Raw genomic sequence first — 23,669 nt, forward strand, 5'->3', positions numbered from 1 at the left:
ATGCTTAAAAGTTAAAACTCAAACACCAAACTTAGAAAAAAAAACATCTGATTATAATTTAAATTAAAAGTTATGGAACGTACTAATTATCTACCCTCGAACCATTTATAAATTCTACAATCAAAACTAGAAAACATATTATTATTAGGAAACTACGAGATTTCAAAAGATAAGGATTTGTTGAACACTTATCGATGTTCAACAGCGTCATTTATCGAGCCAGTTTGCACTTACTGTTTACTTGTACATTTAGCATTATTTGCGATGTTACGTGATATGCTTTTTACGATATACTATTAATCAGTTCATAAATATCTATTAACTATTGTATTCTATATCATAACGTTCGAGATGAAAAGAAAGTGAATTTTCAAGACCCACAAATGACAAAACTAATTGTCTTTACATCCGAAAATTATAACACGGCAACCATAGCTTCAATAATATCAAGTCAACCATACCATACTTGGTCGTCTAGTTACAAAAAAAGGATCAACAATGCAACCTCCATCGTACATCGTAATTTGACTACGCAAAGATCCACCGAGAACTCATCACTCCGCGTCCAAAAATAAATGTCCATATAGAAGCACAAACAATACCTTCCACGACATTGCTCGAACGTTCAAGTTTTTGCTGTGCCGTTGATTCACGAGTATTATTTAATCTGTTGCCGATTGTGGCCGGTGACATCACCCCGTGTGGGACACGGCGTGACGCGGCGAGACAACGCAAACAATAATAGAAGCCGCACGTGTCTCGTCTCGTGATATGGGCCACGTATTGGAATGTTTTAATTGTCAATAATGTCGAAAATCACCACCATGACCTATAGGGGGAGTAAAACTGGGTGAGAGGCTTACGTGCGTGCTTTAAAACTGTCCGAGTAACGACTCTGATAATCTAGAACACAATTTGTATATACCACGACCACGTACCACAAACACTACGCAAAAGTTGACTTAGGATTTAATAACGAGATTTATAATTAGCACCTTAGCTAAATGCAAAATATATTCCTATACCGTTAAACAGCCATGAAACAGCATTATACCTTGATCAGAAATGGTAAATCTTCAACATGTTCCTTACTTAGAACTTATTAATCCGATATATCATGTAAACGACACACACCGTACGTATATTATTATCCAACCTGAGTAACAGCTAATTAGTATACAGGTCGAATATTCGCCAAACACATGTGAACACTGAACAGAGTCAATGACCGAACCCAGTAAATCATCTCCGACGGACTTCGATACGATGTAATGAAGAAACGGCCAAAGAAAATAAAAATATACTAAAAAACCTCGAAAGACGGTTGAGCGAGTGAATCATGTAATGCAAAAAACCGGGTAATGGAACAAAAACACATTACTTCAATCAGAACACAATACATCATAAACAATGTCACAAGGACGATAATGCATCTAAGGAAACTGGAAATATCGCTGGCGGATATGAAATAATTCATCTATCATCGGACCATTTATCTTAATCAACACGAGTAATGATCTGAATATATCATTACTGTGCATATCCGGTGGGTGGGAATCAACTAATGGTCAGATGGTTTCGTCACTTATGTTATTAGAGCAGGATTTTACGTGACAGGACAACCAAGATATTGACTAACCAAACAAGGAAAAAAAAAACAAAATAAAAAACAACCAAGCAGCTTTTAATTTAGATTATTAATGCATTTTGCGGCACTTACACGTCTATTAAATTATCGTGATCGAGCAAATTAAAAGAAATTATGATTTGGACGGTGAGTAAATAATTCAATCCTGGATAAATTTAAGTTACAGTACAAACACACAGCCTTCATCTACGTGGAATAAATGCTGTGGATGAACTCCCGAAATATTATCCAGACTTAGGACGCAATAAGCAGTTAATTTATTAATTTATTGAAATCTGCCTCACACATCCGGTGATTTAGATTAACAAATGGCCAGATTTCTCGTCTCCATATTAGCGCTTATCAAGTAGGCGGCATGTGACGCATGTGCACTGCTAAAACCGTTTATGTATCGCCGATATTTTTCCTTACAAGCGGAATGACATCATCGAGATAACTTAAAACGATAATGTTTTCGAAATCGACAAACTTGTTTCTTTTCGTGTTATGACATTATGAGTGTAATTTTTTAGATAAAGATCATCAGAGTGCAAACACCGCGATCGTGTCTCGATGAATGCTTAATTTGTTATTTTATCAACATTCCTATCTTTGTTGGTATGTTTAATGAGACAAAAATGTAATGTTTTCGCTACGAGAAATAATATTTTAATGAAGAGCTATGTTTTTTATCGCTTTTAAAGTACGACAGGCGTTGTTGTTAATCCATTCAGCTGTCGCAGGCTTGATGACTTTATACGATATTTATATGATAATTTATAAACTACTAGCGGTCCGCCCCGGCTTCGCCCGTGGTAGATATTTCACAATAAAAAGTAGCCTATGTCCTTTCTCGGGTATCAAAATATCTCCATACCAAAATTCATGCAAATTGGTTCAGTAGATTAGGCGTGATTGAGTAACAGACAGACAGACAGAGTTACTTTCGAATCTATAATATTAGTATGGAAGTATGGACACTTCAGAAGCCTAAGTTAATACCACAATCGATATAATCATAAAAAAGAAAATGCCAAGGTGGACCCGTCTGGAGAGTATAAACTGAAGACTCAATTCTAATGTTAACACTGGCGCCTCTTTAATGTAAACATACGATGCAATAAAACTAAACTAAAGAAATTTGCTTTTAACATTAATGAAATCGACTATTTCTCACCTATTTTCTGCTATGTAAATCATATCATCTTGAAAGTGTGTAGTAATTCTATAAAAAAATCTTGTTCTCATCGAATTAACTGAGTTCACTTTACAAACAAACAATTTAAATGAAGGCAATCTGACCCAAAGGCCAATTGTTCCAAGCATTCCGACGTGTCCAAATCTTTACAACTATTGGGTACCAAAAGCACATTCCTGCCTAGTGATTAAACATCACCAAAACGAAGATCATAACCGCTATCTAATCGGGCTATTAAAACTGATGTAACCAGTCTGTTCCGTAATATTAAACCCGTGCTGGCAATAATTGTGCCATATTTAGAACATCCACAGTGATAAATAACGCAGACGCGGAATCATAAGCCGAATTATCTTGCAGAGAGCCTGTGGGTTATGTCTTTGAATCCCGGGTTATCGGGCATTTCATTTTAGTATGGGATGTGCTTATTTTAGCTTGGTTCAAAGATCTATTATGGATGTAAATAGTATCTGTTTTGCACCATTTCTGACGTTCTTCGTGATGCAATTTATCATACGGGGTTCATTGCTCTTAAGAATACATGTAACTATATTTCCTTCGCTAAGGATATCCAGTCTTTTATTATTTTACAGTATAACAGAATGTCCGCGAAAAAGTAAACTTTCTAGCATTTCTAGGAGAATAGAGAAAGTATGCAAGCTTTTTTGCCGTGAGGAATAATCGATAAGGTTAGCCTAGACGTGCAAATATGTCCATATGTGTTCATGTGGTAATAGTTTTCTAAGGAAGCGAAATCGATTAACCTATTTTACCTTGTATTTTTTAAATAAAACTTCTCTATTTGCTCAAACATGCTGTATCAGATTTATGTTTTTTTTTTCATTTTCACAAACAATACACTCTTTTTAATTATCGACATACATATTATATATTATATGCATAGATACTACTGAATTATAATATATTTTTGCATTACAAATATTATTTGTTCAAGATTTAGCACAATACGAATCTATCGTATTATGCTTGAACAAAGAAAGAGAATCCTCTGTTAAATTCATAATTCATTTCATAAAGTTCAAACAAAAAATACATCCACAGAATATTAAAATTCACTCATCGGCTTAACGTCTACATAATCGAATTTCATTTCCGCATTCATTTACTGCTAAATTTATTTCGCAAGTACCTACATAAATGCCAACAGAAATTGACTAGGTATGTTTTTTTCGTTTTCACATCAATAAATTCGACATTGCATTTCCAATATATCGAATCGACTTCCGCGAGACCTTCGTGTGCTTTCTATATTTTATCTATGGCCTCTGCAAAGGCCACGTTAGTGAAATACTGTTGTGGCACATCTATAAATGGTGTTTCGATAACAGCTGCGCGTGCGACGGTGACTCAGTACGGGGCGTCGAATTATTTACAACAATTTGATGTCCTCCTTAACATGTGGTAAATAAACAGAAGCTTGAGTGTGAGCAAACAATTGCAACAGTGAGAATTTAATATGAAAGTGAAATTCAAAGTATTAAATTTTCTAATGCCCTATTTAGAGTTCTCAAAAATCTTTCAATTTGGGATAATAATATAAAGTACATTTTCAATTTCAATGCCAGGTCGTGTATTTTGAATTTAGTCAATCATGACACACAAATTTTGGCAAAACACCAATTTTAGAAGTGGGGAATATTAAAAATGTAAACAACAAAAGCAAATGTGTATGAATGACGAGAGCGCAATATTCGTCGACAGGTGGACGCGGATTTTGGCTAAATTGGTAATCTTATTATATTTAGAATCCCTTACTCACTTTTTAAATATAAAAAGTGCAGCAGAGAAACATACTGCCTTCAAAACAGAATTGGTCTTAATCGGACGCGTGTTAAGTCAATTTGATATCCTTGCCTTGTTATAAATAATTAATGTTGCGATAACTTAACCGAAATATAGATTATTAGATTATATAGATTTGCCGTAATCTACTACTATTGCTTCAGATGAAGTCATCAGATGAGAAAGTAATGGAACGCAGGTCAATAACTTAACAACTATAATATAGGATGGCTTCAATAAAAAATAAACTATAAATCTTAAACAAAATAATGGAAATTAATGAATTGATAAATGGATTTCAATCGACGTGAAATATTTGTACATCTTGATCCTTCGAGGCTTAAGTAAAGAGTGGGTGTTGCAGGCTTTTAAATGCCAATGACTTTAAGTTAACGTTAATTTGGCGAGATCAAAACTTGTTTCGTGTTAACACCTTCAATTTAATTCATAATTCCTAATTAAACAATCTGCGAGAAATACGTAAATTCGCCGACAATAGATTTCCATGCAAACATGATTAATTAAAAACCGATTTGCTTATAATCTCCAAATATAGAACCTACCTCATTCGCGCTCCCATGATACTCTGGCGGTTTATCAACAACAACTGGAGATTCCATATTTAAACAATAAACACAACTGTTACACAAATAATCACTTCACTGCTATGTATATGGGATTGAAATGTCACGCACGTATGTCTCTCGTGTCTCGACAATAACTAAGCATGGCGGCGTCCCGCGAACACTTTTATATAAACGCGATGGTTTCTAGAACCGTCTCGCTGCTTCGAGAGGTGCGTGGTTGTAGAGACTACGGCGAGCAATCGATTCACCGCGCCTGCCCGTCGTACATAGCTGCGGTGTGAGGGGAGCAGATGTTGAATGTACACGGACGCAGCAATGTATTACAAATGTGCAACAGTTTTGTTTTTTATCGACGCGTGCAATGTAGTATAGGAGCTAGTAAACATTTTCTCCACTGCATATAATTTATATGTCATGAAAAAGATCGCGATTTTAATTTTATAGTAAACAACAATAGTCATTCTAGTGCTTCCACGAAACTAGAAAGTAAGTTAAAATAAGATTGTTACAATATAATGAAACAAGAAAAAAATGTTATTGCTACTACTGTATTCATAATATTTCAGTTTTCTGAAAAGAAAAATTTAGCAGAAAATATATATAACATAGCATGTATATGTATAAGTTAGATATAAGTTACATATTATGTAATATTGACATGATTTTAAAAGAGCAACTATGGAGTTTCTTGCCGATTCTTCTCCATAGATACTGCTTTCCGAATCGGTGGTAAATGTTAAAAATACTTATGTAATGACGATTCGAAAGTGCTACTAAATAGTAGTCTAATTGAATAAATAAATGTTTGAGTTTGAGTTTGAACAAAAATATTAATACTTAGTGCATAAATGGTCATATATCTCTATTTATACGTTCCGTATTTGTTCTGGACCTTTTTTTATTAATTATAATTTATAAATAGATCATTATCATAATAATGACGTTTGTTAATCTAAGACGATAATACATTTTGTCTTTTATCGTTTTCCTCAGCAATACAACCTTGTTTAATCACTAACACGATAGCCCACGCACACCTCACGGTCGCTTCCCGAACTTTGAATGAATCAAATCACCTTTGCCAATCGTTTGTTATTCATTAGGCAACAATCACGCTTACTTTGTGCAACATTTTAATATTATTTAACTACATTATATTTTAAAAACAAAAGTAACTAAATAATAATAGTAGCATTTAATTCAGCAGCTCTTACACCTGCGCAGCGAACCGTCGAATATTCGAGCAAATCTTCTATAATCGGATTTCTGCTAACAAAAGCACGTAAACCGGCGTTATTATATGGTACTTTTATAAATGCGCTTTATCATTATGCTATTTCGTAACGTTAGTCACGTGTTAATTATGCAAGGGTAGAAATAATGGAGGAAACACGAACAAGTACTGAAAATTAAATTTTATCGAGTAAATATTTGTGATGGTAAACATTTTCATCAGTGTGAATATACGAAGATGTAAACAAGGGATTTTTGAGATTTGTGTAAAGTGATTTGACGGAAGGATATTTTTATATACAAAATATTGTTTTTATGAAAAGAGAAAATAATGTAGAAGAATGAAGAAGAATTAGAACAAATTGCCACAGAAGAATCGATATAAAATCAAAAAGAAGAAGAATTAACGATTCATTGTACCAAACAAAGAGATTAATGAACCAAAACATTGCCAGCAATTATCCACATTTGTATCCCAAAACAAAAAGACTGGACATTCAATATTTATTACGAAGATCCAAATAAGACGGAGTCCAACTGAGTCGTCTCTGACAAGCATTATACAAATTTCATTGCGGTGTTTTCAACATTTTCGTTCAGGAAGTGGAATAACTTACATACGAGGCATGCTGTAAGTTGTAACGGAATAGTGTTTTTTGTCGCATATATTATCAACATTGTAAAAGGCTTGATGTATATATTGCCGATAATGACCTCTGAAGGTCCCCGTCCATCTTCAAAAGGATTAAGCCTCTCCGTAAATAACAGATTATAGTGAAAATGGATGCATTCAACATTGTGAGCAATGGTGTCGATGAAATTTATTTATCAGTTTACAATTTAATCCCAGAATAAATTGAACTGAATACTTAATTCAGAAGTGTAGAAAAGCAAAGGTAAACTCATTAATTTCAAGCTGAACCCAATCATTTTGTTTCCAAAAAGTTTCCATTTTTTCTGGAATACTTCAATATTCTGAAATACTTTTCAATTACCTTCGAATTAATCAAACATTCAAGTTTCAATCAGCCAATTTCAAGTATTGAATATTACTAGCTGATCCAAAAGTTCTTCTTTAATTGGCGCAAATTATTAAACACACGAATTTTCAAATAAGCGAATTGAATGAAAATTCCCCATTTTTTCCAATCGATAGCAGGACCGTAGAATAATTCCACTCTCTTGAAGACACAGTATTCATTCTTCTCAAATCTTGCAAAATAGACAGCAAATTTGTCACATTTTCATATTCTCTGTAAGCAGCAGACGATACGTTCACTTCAACAAAGGGCTATGATAACCCTACAGGTGCACATATACGATCATATTTTGGCAGCCACCAGCGCTGTGAGGCCGTTGACCCGCGCTACCTTTCGATCGTTCCCGAAATAATCCTATGAACTTAATTGTTTTATTCTCAGTGGATGCTTCATTCCTGCTTCTGGTTTCAGATGATGTCATTGTTCGATAACTGAAGTTAATTTTATAGAGAATAAATATTGGTGACCCAGAATAGGGTCTGGATGATTTTATGTATTCTTGACTTGCGTCAAACATGGTTTGATATTGATAGTATATGATGATATGTTTCGCCATAGCAAACACAGCATATAATTCGAAATTACGCATAGAAATAAATAACCATACGATAAGTTCATAATTTTCAATGTCAAAGAACAGTGTACATTTTTATTGCAAATTATATTTGGGACATTTCTCGCGCATGATGATGAAGATCAAAATAGTTGGGTAGCGGTCCACGTCTTTTTTGTGCAGTCAGCAGTCGAAACAATGTGCATGTTGTAATTAATCAGGTTTAACGCATAATTGTGCTGGACACGTGTGTTTTGTAAGAAATAGAATGCATGCATGCTTGCACAAACGTAAGCGCCGCTTGTTATTATTATGTGCACCAGTTTTTATAATATTTTGCACTCATATTAAAACAGGGCATTTATTAAATGTCGGAGAATCTATCAACGATGCGGAATCGCTTGTACTAAGAATTATCTAAATAACCTAATAAGTTTCTTATTAAAGTAAACATTTGAATAAATGTTTCCTTCTTTCATTTTTTTTAAATATAGTCGACTATAAGATTAGTTCACAAACTCCCTGCATTCATTTTAAAATATTCCTTGCAATTAGCAAACAAAATATCATCGACGCAACCAAAACATTCGCAAATCTACGCCGTCCTCGAAAATCTAAATACTTCACTGATCGTCGGCTATAAACACTCAAACTGGGCCGAGCACGTAGGAGGACCCGACTGGAGACCCACATACCGACTTTCTGTTACAGTTGTTACACAATGTATATGCGATGTTGTAACACCCTGTGTTTTAAAGTGCTTGAAAACTATTATGTAAAATTATTCAGAAAATATTATCTTCATCCTTTCTTAATTAAAACAGTAACCGAAACAGAATAGACCGGACCGTGTAGGACACTTTATCTACACTGTAGAGATACTGTATGATAACGTTAATTTTGTAAAATATGAGAAAATAACCATAAATTAAATTATAAATTTAATGATAATCATGACTATATTTCCCGAGCGTCAAACAAATTCCCTACATAATAAAATACAATTTCAGCCAACATTCCTAAACCAAGTGCGCATATTGCCAAACCCACAACGACTGTCAAACAGAATCACCACGACAAAAAGAACCTCGCATCGGCAATTGTCTATCGATGTGCAATGTTGGTACCGCTGCCAACAGAACAAAACAAAAGGGATACTCACGTTTCGCTTCATCTCAAACTGTCATTATATTTGGTGCAAATCGACCACTCTCCCTCCAGAGCAGCGCGGACTCTGGTCAGAGCGCGCGGCGGGAGGGCGCCGCGGCCAGGAATAGATCTTTTGGAATAATCCGCGTCAGCGGTGACGAAGATCAAGATCGCCGTCGTCACTGTGTGGCTTATGTACGATATGCCAAATATAATGCAAATTCACGCACACTTATCGCAGCAATTGGATCTGTATAGTTTAGAAGAACTGAGACGAGAAGAACAGGCATGATAATTCATATGCTGATCGGATAATAATTAATTACCACAGGTAATAACAAATAGAAAAAGTAACAGGCGATGGATAAGTTGTAACATAGGTACACCAACGATCAGATTCCTGAATTGATAGTCATGATTCCTGAAATGTATAGTCTAGTGGTCAAGAATAGCAAAAATTGCGGGTATATAGAGAAATAATTGAACCAAAAACCTGGTAAAGAAAGAAATACAAATCCACATCGAAGAAATGTAACATCAACAATAAACTAGAAACAAGAAGAGACCTTGCACAAATAGGAAGTTAACAAAATGAAACAATTAAAAACCGAACTTGAATTTAAATTGTTACAAAAACCGCGACGCAATGTTAATTGTAAACTGTGCTAAATGAGCTGTCTGAAAAATAAATGGAACCGTACAGATAATGTGCATTTAAAAATAAATTAGTAAAATGATTTTTATATTACAAAACGTGAAACACTCGCAATTTGTTTAAGAACAAACACTTTGCATCAAGTGGGTTGACTTTTGCAACTATTAAAAACTAGTTTAACGCCCGCGGCTTTGTCTAAAACCTAATAAATTATATACTAAAACCTTTCTTTTGGATCACTCTGTCTATTAAAAAACCGCATCAAAACCCGTTGCGTAGTTTTAAAAAATTAAGCATACAAAAGGGACATAGGGACAGAAAAAGCGACTTTGTTTTATACTATGTAGTGACGAGTTTTTAAACTATTTACCGTTTTAAGTTTTCAAATTGAATGTAATATGTGAAATGTTGATATGATTTTGCAATTGCATTTTTGTTGATAAAGGGCTTATTGATGAGTACTAAGAAATAAAAATAAAGAAGTGACGCACGTACCAGAATGATTATACACCTATAATAAAAACGGAGTTTCAAGAAACGGTTCCATTGATGTCCCATCTACAATCTAAAAACAGTTCATTAACAATGTTTATTATCTGCTTTTTCCCCTCATTAACCAAGCCAAAGAATGTATTCTTTAATTACAAATTAATAAAGAAATAGACATATTTATACAACATACAAGGAAAAATAAACCTTAATACGTTGAGAATAGGTACCATCTACTGAAGCGTGAACTATCTATATCTATAAGTATAATACCTATAGTAATTTACATCCTTTGTCTCACCATTTCAAATCGCTTGAAAATGTCAAGGACACAATATTAACTAGAGATGCACCGAATATTCGGTTCCTATCCGGTATCCGGCTTATCCGGCCCTTTTTTACTATCCGGCCGGATACCGGATGGTATTGTACTATCAGGCCGGATACCGGATAGTAAAATTGGTAGATTTTATAAATAGAATCGAAATAAAGACAGTTGTAATTGAAGCTTATTATTATTTTTAACGAAATTTTTTTTCACTGACACGATAAAAGTGTCTCTACCAAGAACTGTGACCGCGCGAACGTTCACTACGAAACAAGTCAAAACCTGCACTGCACAGGCGGCGTGCCGGTGCGCGACACGCACCTACGAAACTCAAAATGCCGTCGGCCGAATATTCGGCGGCCGGATACCGAACATTCGGCTGGTGGTCAGGCCGAACATCCGGTATCCGGTATCCGGCCAAACAACTATTCGTTGCATCTCTAATATTAACATTTCCACGGATAATATACTGGCACTTTTGGACACATATAAATCAATCATTTTTACGCGAAAATAGCAAATGTGGAGACATTTATGAAGGCTCGGCTAGATTTATGAGAGTGTTGCATGTAAATAGACAATCTGAGTTTACACGTACGTTTGGTGCTTTCGTTCTACCATTATTATTATGGGGAATATATTTTCCCTGAAGGAAGCACTATGCATGTTTATAATAAAACATAATGTGACTGTACGAACACCAAGAAATGAGAAAAACAATCACGCCGGCATCATAACTAACATTCATAAAAACCACTCCATAGGTTATCACTAAACATTGTGAATATCAAGTCATCATCAAAAAGTAATTGATTAGGTACAGGCTACAGCATACTAAACTAGCCTCTAGTAGTCAAGTACTAACAAATACTTAGAGCTAGCGCGCAAGAGCAACTTTTGTCTCCGCAACTATTTTGTCTCTCCCATCAACTCTATGGGAAGTTACGTCGCTACGTGCGCGCACTTTCTTACTGCCCATAGAGTTGATGGGAGAGACATATTATAGTTCCGAAGACAAAAGTTGCTCTTGCGCGCTAGCTCTTAAACGGCTTGCTAAACGGACATTCATAATTCATAACAAATTGGAATCCAATCAAAGATGCCATCAAATGATTGAGAAATAATTACAATAATATGCATTACAATGCAGGGTCCTTGGAAGATTTTATTAAATCTCAACTGCGCCCACGCCAATCACTGACTGCCGCCACCTGCCCCTTAAATGCAGCACCAGTAGGGTTGTCAACAACAAATTATATTATTTTATGAATGGATACCAAGAGCAAGTTTTACCTCATACGTTTTGTTTAGTTCGTCTGTATGCATCATGTCAAAATTTACATCAAAAAGTGTCAAATAACCATCATCAGTAAGGGGTGCAACCGGCCATAAAATATAAGATGTATAATATCACGGTTGCCCTGTGTAAATAAAATAATAGAACTTACGTTCTGTCTAAATTATTGTTTACTAGGTATCCGCCCGCGGCTTCGCCCGCGCAGTCAAGGAAAACCCGCTAAGTTCCCGTTCCCGTGGGATTTCCGGGATGACGTCATTTTCCCGGGATAAAAAGTAGCCTATGTCCTTTCTCGGGTATCAAAATATCTCCATACAAAATTTCATGAAAATTGATTCAGTAGTTTAGGCGTGATTGAGTAACAGACAGACAGACAGAGTTACTTTCGCATTTATAATATTATAGTATGGATTAACAGATAGATAAGTCTTAAAGCTATAATGTCAAATGGAATATCTTATAAAACTAATGACTATATCTGTTTATCGTTTCTTTAGTAAATATTTTCAAAGACTTCAAAATAATTATTTTTCCTGTTTTGTTTTACCTTGACCCAATTTTATATTTACGCAAAATACGTTCATCCTTTCTTAAACTGCAGTGAATCAAGCATGTTTGTTTATATACGGTGATTTCTCACCACCAAATGACGTTTATTAAACGCCTAATATATGCAGGGTTGCCCAACGCAAGTTTTGTAAATCACCGCACTGTTATTTATTTTCGTTCAGGGAACTCTCCTTTCTCTAAAGTTCGCTCAAATTGACAGATTAGTGAAATTGGGACCTTACTTATTTAGATATTTCTCGTTTTATTTTTAAAAATTTATTATGGCCATTTTACTCATTAGGTTAAGTACTTTCGATATCAGTAGAAAGTTTTTTGATGTCTGCAATAGACATTCAAACAATCTGACGATTTGTTTGAATATGTTAATATTTACCATTGTGGGCTCCCCTATTACAGTTAGGGTTGTCACAAGTGTTTTATAGCCGCGCGAGAAGTAAAAGCCGCGGTCCTTGAGCTGAATCATTGGCGCCCACGAACACCTGAATGAGTGGCCCACGCCAACGTCGCAGGAGTGCAACGGCGTAATTAAATAGGGCTAGCTAGATTGCCTCATAGATAATAATTAATATTTAATAGATATGTCAATAGAAAGCCAAAACTCATCTGATTTCGATCTATAATAAAGCAAATGACAAAATTAATTTTATAGTTACCTGTAATCTCATTAGAAATATGGCGCAGATGATGAATATAGAATATTATACGATCAACGGCCCTTTTTCACTCGCGATGCAGTAATCAATCAAACTCAAAGGCATGTTACATCAAATAGCATTTCCAAGTTAGTTCAAAACCGGTTTCGGTACCACCATCCTTGTATGTAATTGTTCCAACTGTTATTACTAACTACGTTCTACGAGGTTACGTATAGGATGATCGCATTACATATAGGGTTGCCACTCAAACAAAAAAAGAAGCAAAAAAGTGATATAGTTACATTAATTTTTTTTTGGTTAATTTATAAATTATGTCCCATGCTATATTTTGAAAAATTGACTATAATAGCAAGCCTTTATATTTAAATAGAATATGTATTTTTAGTCCGAAGAACTCTATGGAAAAACAACATAAAAGAAACTTCAAATCTATCGCCCTTTTGCAGAATACTTAGACCTATCCTCAACAAAATTACAAAAACATACATTTGATTTTAACAAACGGCTACTGGCAGCCCTAACGTGATATACTGTACTGTACGTATGACCTTGAAACACTGAGATCTGATCTGTACATCGAATTGACAAACGATCGCGCACGTAATGCTGTAATTATGGAATAATGTGCATATTTGCAGAATAATAGGAAATTCATTAGACTGCAGAACGTTCAGACACATAGTTATTATCATACCGTGCGATTTCATCCGCGGAAGAACCGACGGGCTATATGGCTTTATTTCAATAAATTACGTTTTGAAACACAAACATATTTTATTTATTCAATTAGACTTCTTCTAGACGCACTTTTGAATCATCATAGCATATTTTTAGCATTTACCACCGATTCTGAAAGCAGTATGTATAGAAGGAACCTACAAGAAACTCCATACATGTTTGTCTGGTATCTACAGTTACATCTCTGCCAAATAATATTAAAAACTGCTCAGTGGTTTTCCCGTGAAAGAGTCACAATCCTACATACATTCATCCTGTAGGTTAGGATGACCCCGTTGTTGCACATTCAAATGCAATTCTCTTCTTGCATGTATTTTACGACGACGTATGTGACGATACATATTATATCGCTATTTTCAGATTTGTCGTAATGTAATGCAGATATTATATCGAATATACTTTTTAATTTTTATCACGATACGAGCAGTGGAAACCGGGTGATTGAAAATGTTTGTTTCGACCCTTAGGCCATTTTAATATCTAAATAAATAATGTCGGTGTCTGATAAAAGATAGTTATATTGAATGATATTTAATTTAATAATGATAATTAGAGGAATATATCTATACTAGATTTCCGCCCGCGGCTTCGCCCGCGTTTTCAAAGAAAAAGCCGCATAGTTCCCGTTCCCGTGGGTTTTCTGGGATAAAACCTATCCTATGTGTTAATTCAAGTTACCCTCTGTATGTGTGCTTAATTTCATTGTAATGGGTTCAGTAGTATTTGCGTGAAAGAGTAACAAACACACATACATCCTCACAAACTTTCGCATTTATAATACAGTAGGACAGTAGAATAGCAAGCCAAACATTTATATGTGGATGAATTAACATTTTCAAAGGGAAATTAGCTTTTAAATATGAAAGGGTCTTTGTACATAATATACATTCATTTCTTATTGTCGGATGTTCAGCAAATTGGTATTTGGGTTATTTCCAAACGTTGCAAATTAGGGCATTCATACCGGACACTTCGACTTCGACTTTATATTTTTAAGTAAGTTTACAAATTTCCTACAGCTGCAGCGCAGAGTTTAATCACATCTTTTCATATAATATTTATTAGGTACTGCTCAGCTGTGCTCCGCGCTTTTACCCGCAGTGCCCCGCTCCTGTTGGTCTTAGCGAGATGATAATTATATAGCCTATAGCCTTCCTCGTTAAAATATGGACTATCTAACACCGAAATAATTTTTCAAATCGGACCAGTAGTTCTTGAGATTAGCGCGTGCAAACAAACAAACTCTTCAGCTTTACAATATTATGTATAGATTATAGATTTATTTATATACAACAAAGTATATGTGACTAATTCAATTACGTACAATCGTGAAAGAAATGAGAGCGTTTTATTGCGGTCATAATATTTTATTGAACTGAAACTGTGTCGCTCTATCACGAATAACCACAGACAGAATAAACTAAACTATCCTACTAATATTATAAATACGAAAGTGTATGCTGATGGATGGACGGATGTTAGCTGTTCTTTCACGTAAAAATTGGTATGCAGGTAGCTGAAGAACCAGAATAAGACATAGCCTTACCGGAAATCTTTTAGGAACGGGAACTACGCGGGTTTTTCTTTGAAAACGTAGGCGATGACACGGGCGGAAATCTAGTGTACAATAAAGGTGTTATCTATACTAATATTATAAAGCTGAAAAGTTTGTTTGTTTGTTTGAACGCGCTAATCTCGGAAACTACTGTTCCAGTTTGAAAAATTCTTTCGGTATTAGATAGCCCATTTATCAAGGAAGTTTATAATATATCATCACGCTAAGACCAACAGGAGCGGAGCCACGCGGGTGAAACCGCGGAGCACAGCTAGTCAAATAATATAATTTAATATCTATTCAAATAATGAGCATTTACTTTCAACGCGACGTAGCGGTTTCTACATAGATCCGGTATGAAACTCGTCAAGTTGAACTTTTGAAATGTCAAACTTTTGCATAGACAAGTGCAGTGTTTATAACGCGGAATTTTAGAATCTATACATATAATAAATCTGTAGAAGGGTCAATTCTGTACATTGAAAATATTGAAAAAATAAATAGCATGGGGTGTTACTGGATCGATACCATCTTTACATATAATAAATCTGTAGAAGGGTCAATTCTGTACATTGAAAATATTGAAAAAATAAATAGCATGGGGTGTTACTGGATCGATACCTAACCCAAATATGTGATTAAAAAAATTTTTGTCTGTCTGTCTGTCTGTATGTGAAGGCATCACGTGAAAACTAAAGGTTCGATTTCGATGAAACTTGGTATAATTATACCTTATTATCCTGGGCGTAAAATAGAATACTTTTTATCCTGGAAAAATACTTAGAAAAAAATTAATCTTAATTTTTCAGTTTTATCCATAGACGTTGTTCTGTAGAACCGCGAACACACGTGGCGTATTATTATAGACCTAGCCGTATTTGGGTCCAATAGATATTTAGAAGATGTCATTGTTAGAGTTACTCAAAATGGAGAAATAAACCATCCACGCGAAGACCGACATCCGCGCGGACGGAGTCGCGGGCGGAAGCTAGTCTATAATATAAAAATGAATCCCAAAATGTGTTGGTAAGCGCATAACTTTAGAACAGCTGAACCGATTTCTTTAATTCTTTTTTTATTATATTTATACATTTCTTTTTTTATATAATTATAATATGTACCACAGGCGAAGCCGGGGCGGACCGCTAGTTTTTAATAAAAACGTAGGAACATAATACTTTGTAAACATAGTATATAAGGTATGTCTGTCTGTCATCTGGTCCTCTTGATATTACCATAAAAGCGAGAAACACGTGTTGAACTATATTATGCTTTGTCGATTGCATTCCGAGATTATTGCATTATTAATACTGATTACTGAAATACCTACTTAAAAATAACTACAAATTCTTGCACATACATATTATTATATGTATAGGTAAATAAAATATACTTAGTTGTCTGCAGATAGAAATTCCAAATAACGACTTAAAACATAGGAAAGCACATTTTGTATCATTAAAATACCTACATTTTTTACATTTTTCCATTTCACATTGAGTTATTTGAGTGTGCTGAAATTTATAGCTTTTAAATGTAATGCATTGATTTTATTGTTTATTCCACATTCATGCATTATATTACCTATATTTTATTTAATTGTAGTTTATACGTGAAAAAAATCTTAATTATTTGCAATGCGTTTTTCTCTTGGCAATGTTATTTTAAGTTCGTTAAAGGAAGACACGAACTCAAAATATGTATGTACCAAATTGGTATGTATATAAAAAGAAAACAACTATGTAACGCCTCGAAATCCGATTTCTGTTTCGCCTTCGGCTAAGTGCATGTATAAGTTCCAAGATGAAATTACTAATGCAAATGCATAGAGGATGCACGCTTGATTAAATAAAAAATAAGAATGGACGCGCCTGCTTCGTATATAATATTATGTAGGTATGTACTTTAATATAACTTATGATAACAGGATAAAATGTAACATAAATATTATGATGATCGTTATGAGTTTATTACAAACAGGGGAAAAGTAAAGTTCAATAGTTTTTGCTTGAAAGAAAACTTAATGTTAAGAGGCCTACACCACCGAAACTAGCGCCACCGAACATTTTATTTTTTTACTCCTTAACCAGATCAAATTTAAAAAATCTAGCTCGGTACTTTGCTAGTATATTACTTGTAGTATTTTTGGTATTACTTTTCACTATTCTAACTGTTCATTATTCTAGAGAACTTTTGATTACCGCCAAAAGTGGCCACTTTTGGCGGTAATCAAAAGTTCTCCTAATTTACCGAATGCAAAATAATGAAAAGTTATACCAAAAATACTACAAGTAATATACTAGCAAAGTACCGAGCTAGATTTTTTAAATTTGATCTGGCTTAGGAGTAAAAAAATAAAATGTTGGGGGGGCGCTAGTTTCGGTGGTGTAGTCGCCTTAAGAGATTGGAGATTGAAAGTAATTTTCCATTCTAATTATGCTTGATTTTATGATTACAACATTAATAAACAATAGTGGAGGGTATCCTCATTCGAAAATACATTATTCTTCAATTAATTAATCCATACTTATATTATAAATGCGAATTATTTTATCCCGGAAATCCCACGGGAACGGTAACTATGCGGGTTTTTCTTTGACTGTGCGGGCGATGCCGCGGTTGCGGAGCTACAAGAGCGGAGCCACGCGGGTAAAACCGCGCGGCACAGCTAGTATAATATAAATAGATAATAACATGGCTACCAAGGCGGATGCTGCTAGTACATAAAAATATAATTTCATTCACATAATTACTTGTAGCTATTTTGGTAAGATCGCTTGGATATAAGACGTGATAGATATCATTTATAACAACAGCTTTGTTATAGGTACTGTACGTATTTTTATACGTTTCAAATCATGGCTTGGTTTAAAAATATTCAATTAAAAATTGAGTTTTTTTTTTCGACATTTACATAAATTACACTTTTCAGATCTATTAACTCTGTACTTGTTTTTGATCGAAAGCATAGTTTAAAATTTAAATGCACTTACATTGTTTCCTTCCTAAATTTACATATTTTAGAATCGCATCTTGAGAGACATATTTATTCTCATTTTAATCGTCCACCAAAACATCTCAAAGTATTATATTTAACAATAGTTTATATACCTCTAAACAGAACATTACAAAATAATTTCTATGACATAATAACGTCTAATAAAACTATTAAGTCGTGTATGAAATCGATCCAACACGGTAATTAATTCCGCCAAGCCTTGTTATACCGGTCAGACCTTCACCTTGTGAACTGGTGACAATGAATTCTTATACACACCCTGAACTAGGTATCTTATTAGTACATAGTACTATTATAACCTATGTACTTAGGTAGGTAGTTCATCTGGCACATGTTAAGCCAGTTATGCTTATCGTTTAGGTCTAAGGGGGTTTAAAAGAAGTTTGCAACTTTGGCTTTGGTAAATAGAATATTGACAAAAATCGGTCAAAAGCCAACTTAACAGTTTACAATCATTGTCACAACAATACCTCATGCTATGAGACATCCCTGTAACATCGGTGTTGAAATCTAACCTCACTCTGACGACTCTCACCCGTGTTCCACCGCACTGCACTGCACAGTGCACGTATTGGGATGATACACAACACATACATTCGACAAATCTGCATTGTAACGCGAATACAACGATATATCTCTCATCGCCATACCTGAAGGGAGCAACAAATAAATGAGATGTCTCACTGTGTATTAATATATCGAATATCGATCGTTACGTGTAGGATATTAGCGGATTTTCATAGACTGCTCATGTAATATTTTTAATCATTTTCGTTTATATGGTTCAGCGTCTACATACACATATTATTATTGATTTAAAACTTCATTACTCTATAAACTATAGGTCCCTACCATATACTGAGTTGACGCTGAGTTTTTTGAAATGCTAAAATTGTTTAGGTAATTTACACACGACACATTAACAAGATAAGGCCAGCTCTAAACGCTCGACAAAAGGACTCATTGAGTCACAAAAAGCGATTGCTCCAAGACTCCAATATTTGGATTCATCCTTCGTCCACAGAATTTTCGTAAAAAAAATTACAAGGCATCTTGTACAAAGTTTTAGCTGCACGTATGCATATAAATACCTAGTCACATTTAAGAAAACCAATTAGGATAACCCACAACTAATTTTCATTTAACTCTAAGCTCATGAGCGTCAGCCATACAAAATTAATGACCTGCCTCATTTCCTTTGGTATACATCTAAGAGTCTAGACCATTCGATCAATCAACGGGCATTCAAATGACAATTGCTATTCGCTGCATCACAATATCCTCAGACATGCTTCACGGTCTGGCGACTGGTTATTATTTACTGTATAACATAACAATCATATTATATAGTCACAGACAGATTACCTACTAAATACTGTATGTATTTAGCTAGCAGAATACCTTGGAACGTAATGCGGTATTACAATATTGATCTCGATTGTTTGTTTCGATGGTTATTTTATTTCAGGTTAGCGTGTGGTTAAAAAAGAGCGTGTGTGCCGAGCAAACTTGTCAGAAGTGAAACTTCTTTGGCAAGATTCAAAGATACCGAAATCCGCCTTATTCCATGACGTAACGGTATTGCCATGACGCGACCTTGAAATTTAACTCTCAACACGCCTATAGAAGTTTAACTTCAAAAATATGGAGAAAACTCGGGTGTTCTTATGAGTATGAGTTTCTTATGGTAATATTTAAACACTGTAAATAAAGGGAAATGTGAAAATTTGGAGTCGACAACGAAACGAAAAGGAGACTTTTTGAACTGATGTTTTACGTTTTTGTTGTAGGTAACCTATGCTTATGTATTTTTTAACTACCTACTAATATCTGAACTATATTTTATCATAATTTGATACGGTAAGAAATGATTTATCGCTGGATTTAGTTTATTCAATTATAATAATGTCACAGTAAAAAAACATGGCGCCATCTTAGGACATAATTTCATACTTTGCGAATGCGGTTAAGGACCAGATTTGTTGAATTAATTTAATATTATATTTTTAGAGAGACTAAATCTTTTGGTGTTTCATTTCGCAACCAATAAAAGTCTTTTCAAACTTTCCAAACAACCAACCTGTTAAAAAAAACATTCCCCGACAACCATACAATAAAAACAATATAAACTTTTCCTGCCTCCGTTGGCTTTTTTATTGTGAAAATTTTAAGGAAAAATTTCGAAATAGTCATTAATTTTAATTTCCTCGTGAATTATTTCGTTACACTCACAAACACACACACATAGTCACGTTTCGGCAATCGCAGATTTAAATCAATTTCGTTCAATGAACAATGCCCTGCTTTTAACAATTCTTGGAAAGCATAGTAAACATGGCCGATGTGGATGTTATGAATACACAAGCTTCGTGTTTGACGATTACTATATGTATTACTAGCTGCTCCGCGCGGTTTCACCCCCGTGGCTCCACTCCTGTTGCCCGTAGCGTGATGAAATATAGCCTATAACCTTCCTCTATAAATGGGCTATCTAACACCGAAAGAATTTTTCAAATCGGACCAGTAGTTCCCGAGATTAGTGCGTTCAAACAAACGAACAAACAAACTCTTCAGCTTTATAATATTAGTATAGATAATAATACAGGGTATGTAGCTAGCTATTTATTCTAGATCGATACTAAAGTTTCAAATGCTTGAGTCATTTTGTATGTCTGCGGTGAGACTTTCGTTTCTGAATAAGTAATTTTGAACAGATTAATCGGATGAATGATCTATTCAACTCAGGTGCTACTGTCATAGTTTACATGGATTGAAAAATGAAAAATGAAAAAATATTTATTTGGACCCACATTATAAAAGTTTACATAAATGAGACACGACAATCGACTAAACAAGGTACTAGACCTGTGCTATAGGCGATCGACGCTTTCCACTCCATAAGACACAGTGCCATTATAACGCAACGTGAGTAAAAGCGAGTGTGTGTGTGTGTGTGTGAGTGTGTATTTGAGTGTGTTTGTGTGTGTGTGTGTGTGTGTGTGTGTGTGTGTGAGTATAAGAGTGTGTACGAGGTTGCGTGCATAATACTTACCTATAGTAATAGATAAAACTTAAATTCTCTAAAAAATGGTCACATAAGAAATTCTATAATATTAAAAAGCGTACGATCAGTTAAGGACTACGAATAATGATAATACCTTAAACCCTTCATCCTATGCACTTTAACATACTCCAGTCAATACCAAAATAACCAAATACAGTAGTCGTTTAACCACAACTTATTTAATCTGGGAATACCATCCTTATTGCACTCACTTAAAATTCACAATTGCACGAACACAATGATTAATTCTTCCATAAACATTTCCAATCATCCCGGAATAACCATCCTTACTGCACATGTCTATAAATGTCACAATGGTATGAACTCAATGATTTATGGGGCAGTCCTCTTCCATTGTGGGTCTCGAGACGTGGCGACAGCTCTGTGACACCTGCCAATCAGTGTGGTACGTGAATTGAGACGCAATGCGCTGTATGGTAACCTGCCCATGATACGTCGTGGACATGTTAATAGGATCCTCGAGACAATGCTAGACGAGGAACAATTACAAAATGTAAAGCTGATGTTGTTTGTTTTCCAGATGCATTTCTCATCTTTTGAACTGACGTTCCCGAGAACGACGTAGATCAATTTGCAGAGCTTTTGTCATTACAAATAAAAAATGATGATTTTGCAGTTTTTTCATCTGATTGAATGTGTACTATCAGATTTATGTATTTTAAAGTCTCAACTAAAATAAGACCCAGGATCCGTCAAAATAAAGAAAATACGAGTTCCTATTTCCACAGACAAACGTAAAGTCACTTAGGTTCAATCTGAACAAACTAGTATTACGATACTGCTCAACATTATATTCATCTAGACTTCATATATATAAGCGATTGAATTACAACAATTAGTTCGGAGAACAGATTTCAAACTAAAACATTCAAACCAAACATTTTTGAAAGAAACTACAGCATTTAAAACTAAAAACAAATACAATACTCTGTACAAAATGCGATGGCGTTTGTTTGTAATTACATTTTCTACATGAGTCGGCGAGAGGAATTGATGATGACGAAACTCTTGTTTGACGAGCACTGTACGTACGTACCTACGTACCGGATATTTATTGTTAACCATTATAACACCTATAAGGTAAAGAAAACTAGCGTGAAATGAAATGTAATATGTTTCATTTTGAAACTATGGCCACGTATCCGATATTCCGTTTGTACATTACTAGCTTTCCGCACGCAGCTTCGCCCGCTTTGCCTAAAACATAATAAATTATATACTAAAACCTTCCTTGAGAACTACTCGTCTCTATTTATAAAAACAAACCGCATCAAAATCCATTGCGTAGTTTTAAAGATTTAAGCATACATAGGGACAGAGAAAGCGACTTTGTTTTATACTATGTAGTGATGGGTTCGATTGTCTTTACGGGTAAGTTGCTGATCAGAGTCCAAGGCCCTACAAATGTAAGACGATATTAAAGTCTACATACTTTCGGTTCGAAGGTTATTCGAGAAATTTGGAAAAAAAGGTAGTGATTTATCACCAATAATATAATATGTAATACAATAAATAAGACATACCTCCATTATTACAATTATCTATATACGTATTTATTTAAAATTATATATTTATGTTTTTCAGCCATCTGGTTTCCATAACACAAGCAAAAGCTTAGGTAGTATGGGATCAGGTCGTGCCGTGTGTGAAAATTGTCCTGAAATATTTATTTATATTTTTATTTTACAAAGAGAAAACCTAACCCTCTTTTCACAACCAAAACGGGAACCGTTCAACAAAAGCTCCATTTCACAGAAAGCACACTTCGTGCGCCATTAAAAGCATTACAGCTGATACGTCGGCCACTTATCGTTAATTAACTGGCGCCAATGATTCCGCTCAATATTTCCGAACGATTACACTTCGTATAATCATTTAAATGATTATTGCGGTGCCGTAATACATCACTTTATCGCAATTGTCGCTTTTAAAGCTTTCATTTATCTTAATATTGTTTTTTCTGTACAAAAGTTTCTGTCTTCATTGTTAATTTAATTTAATATTAAAGTAGATCGCCGATTATCCGAATTAATTGAGACAGGGGCCGATTCGGATAATAAAAAATTCGGATAATCAGACATAAACTG

At 34.6% G+C, this 23,669-nt stretch overlaps 1 protein-coding gene across 3 annotated transcripts in view; it reads right to left on the reverse strand.

The window, feature by feature from the left end:
- Window positions 1–23,669, reverse strand: part of LOC123695441 (BAG domain-containing protein Samui) — a 30,124-nt gene that overhangs the window by 4,465 nt on the left and 1,990 nt on the right. The window contains exon 1 of one of the 3 annotated variants that reach the window (XM_045641288.1): window positions 9,204–9,243. The exons of 1 other annotated variant lie outside the window; for it this stretch is intronic. In XM_045641288.1, coding sequence (XP_045497244.1) covers window positions 9,204–9,215 — 12 coding nt within the window. In that variant the 5' untranslated portion in view covers window positions 9,216–9,243. Of the gene's footprint in view, window positions 1–5,191; window positions 5,355–9,203; window positions 9,244–23,669 lie in introns of those variants that run through there. One more of the 3 variants, XM_045641286.1, reaches the window with a different exon arrangement.

This window comes from Colias croceus, chromosome 11 (genome assembly GCF_905220415.1).
Source record: "Colias croceus chromosome 11, ilColCroc2.1".
Lineage (NCBI taxonomy): Eukaryota > Metazoa > Arthropoda > Insecta > Lepidoptera > Pieridae > Colias > Colias croceus.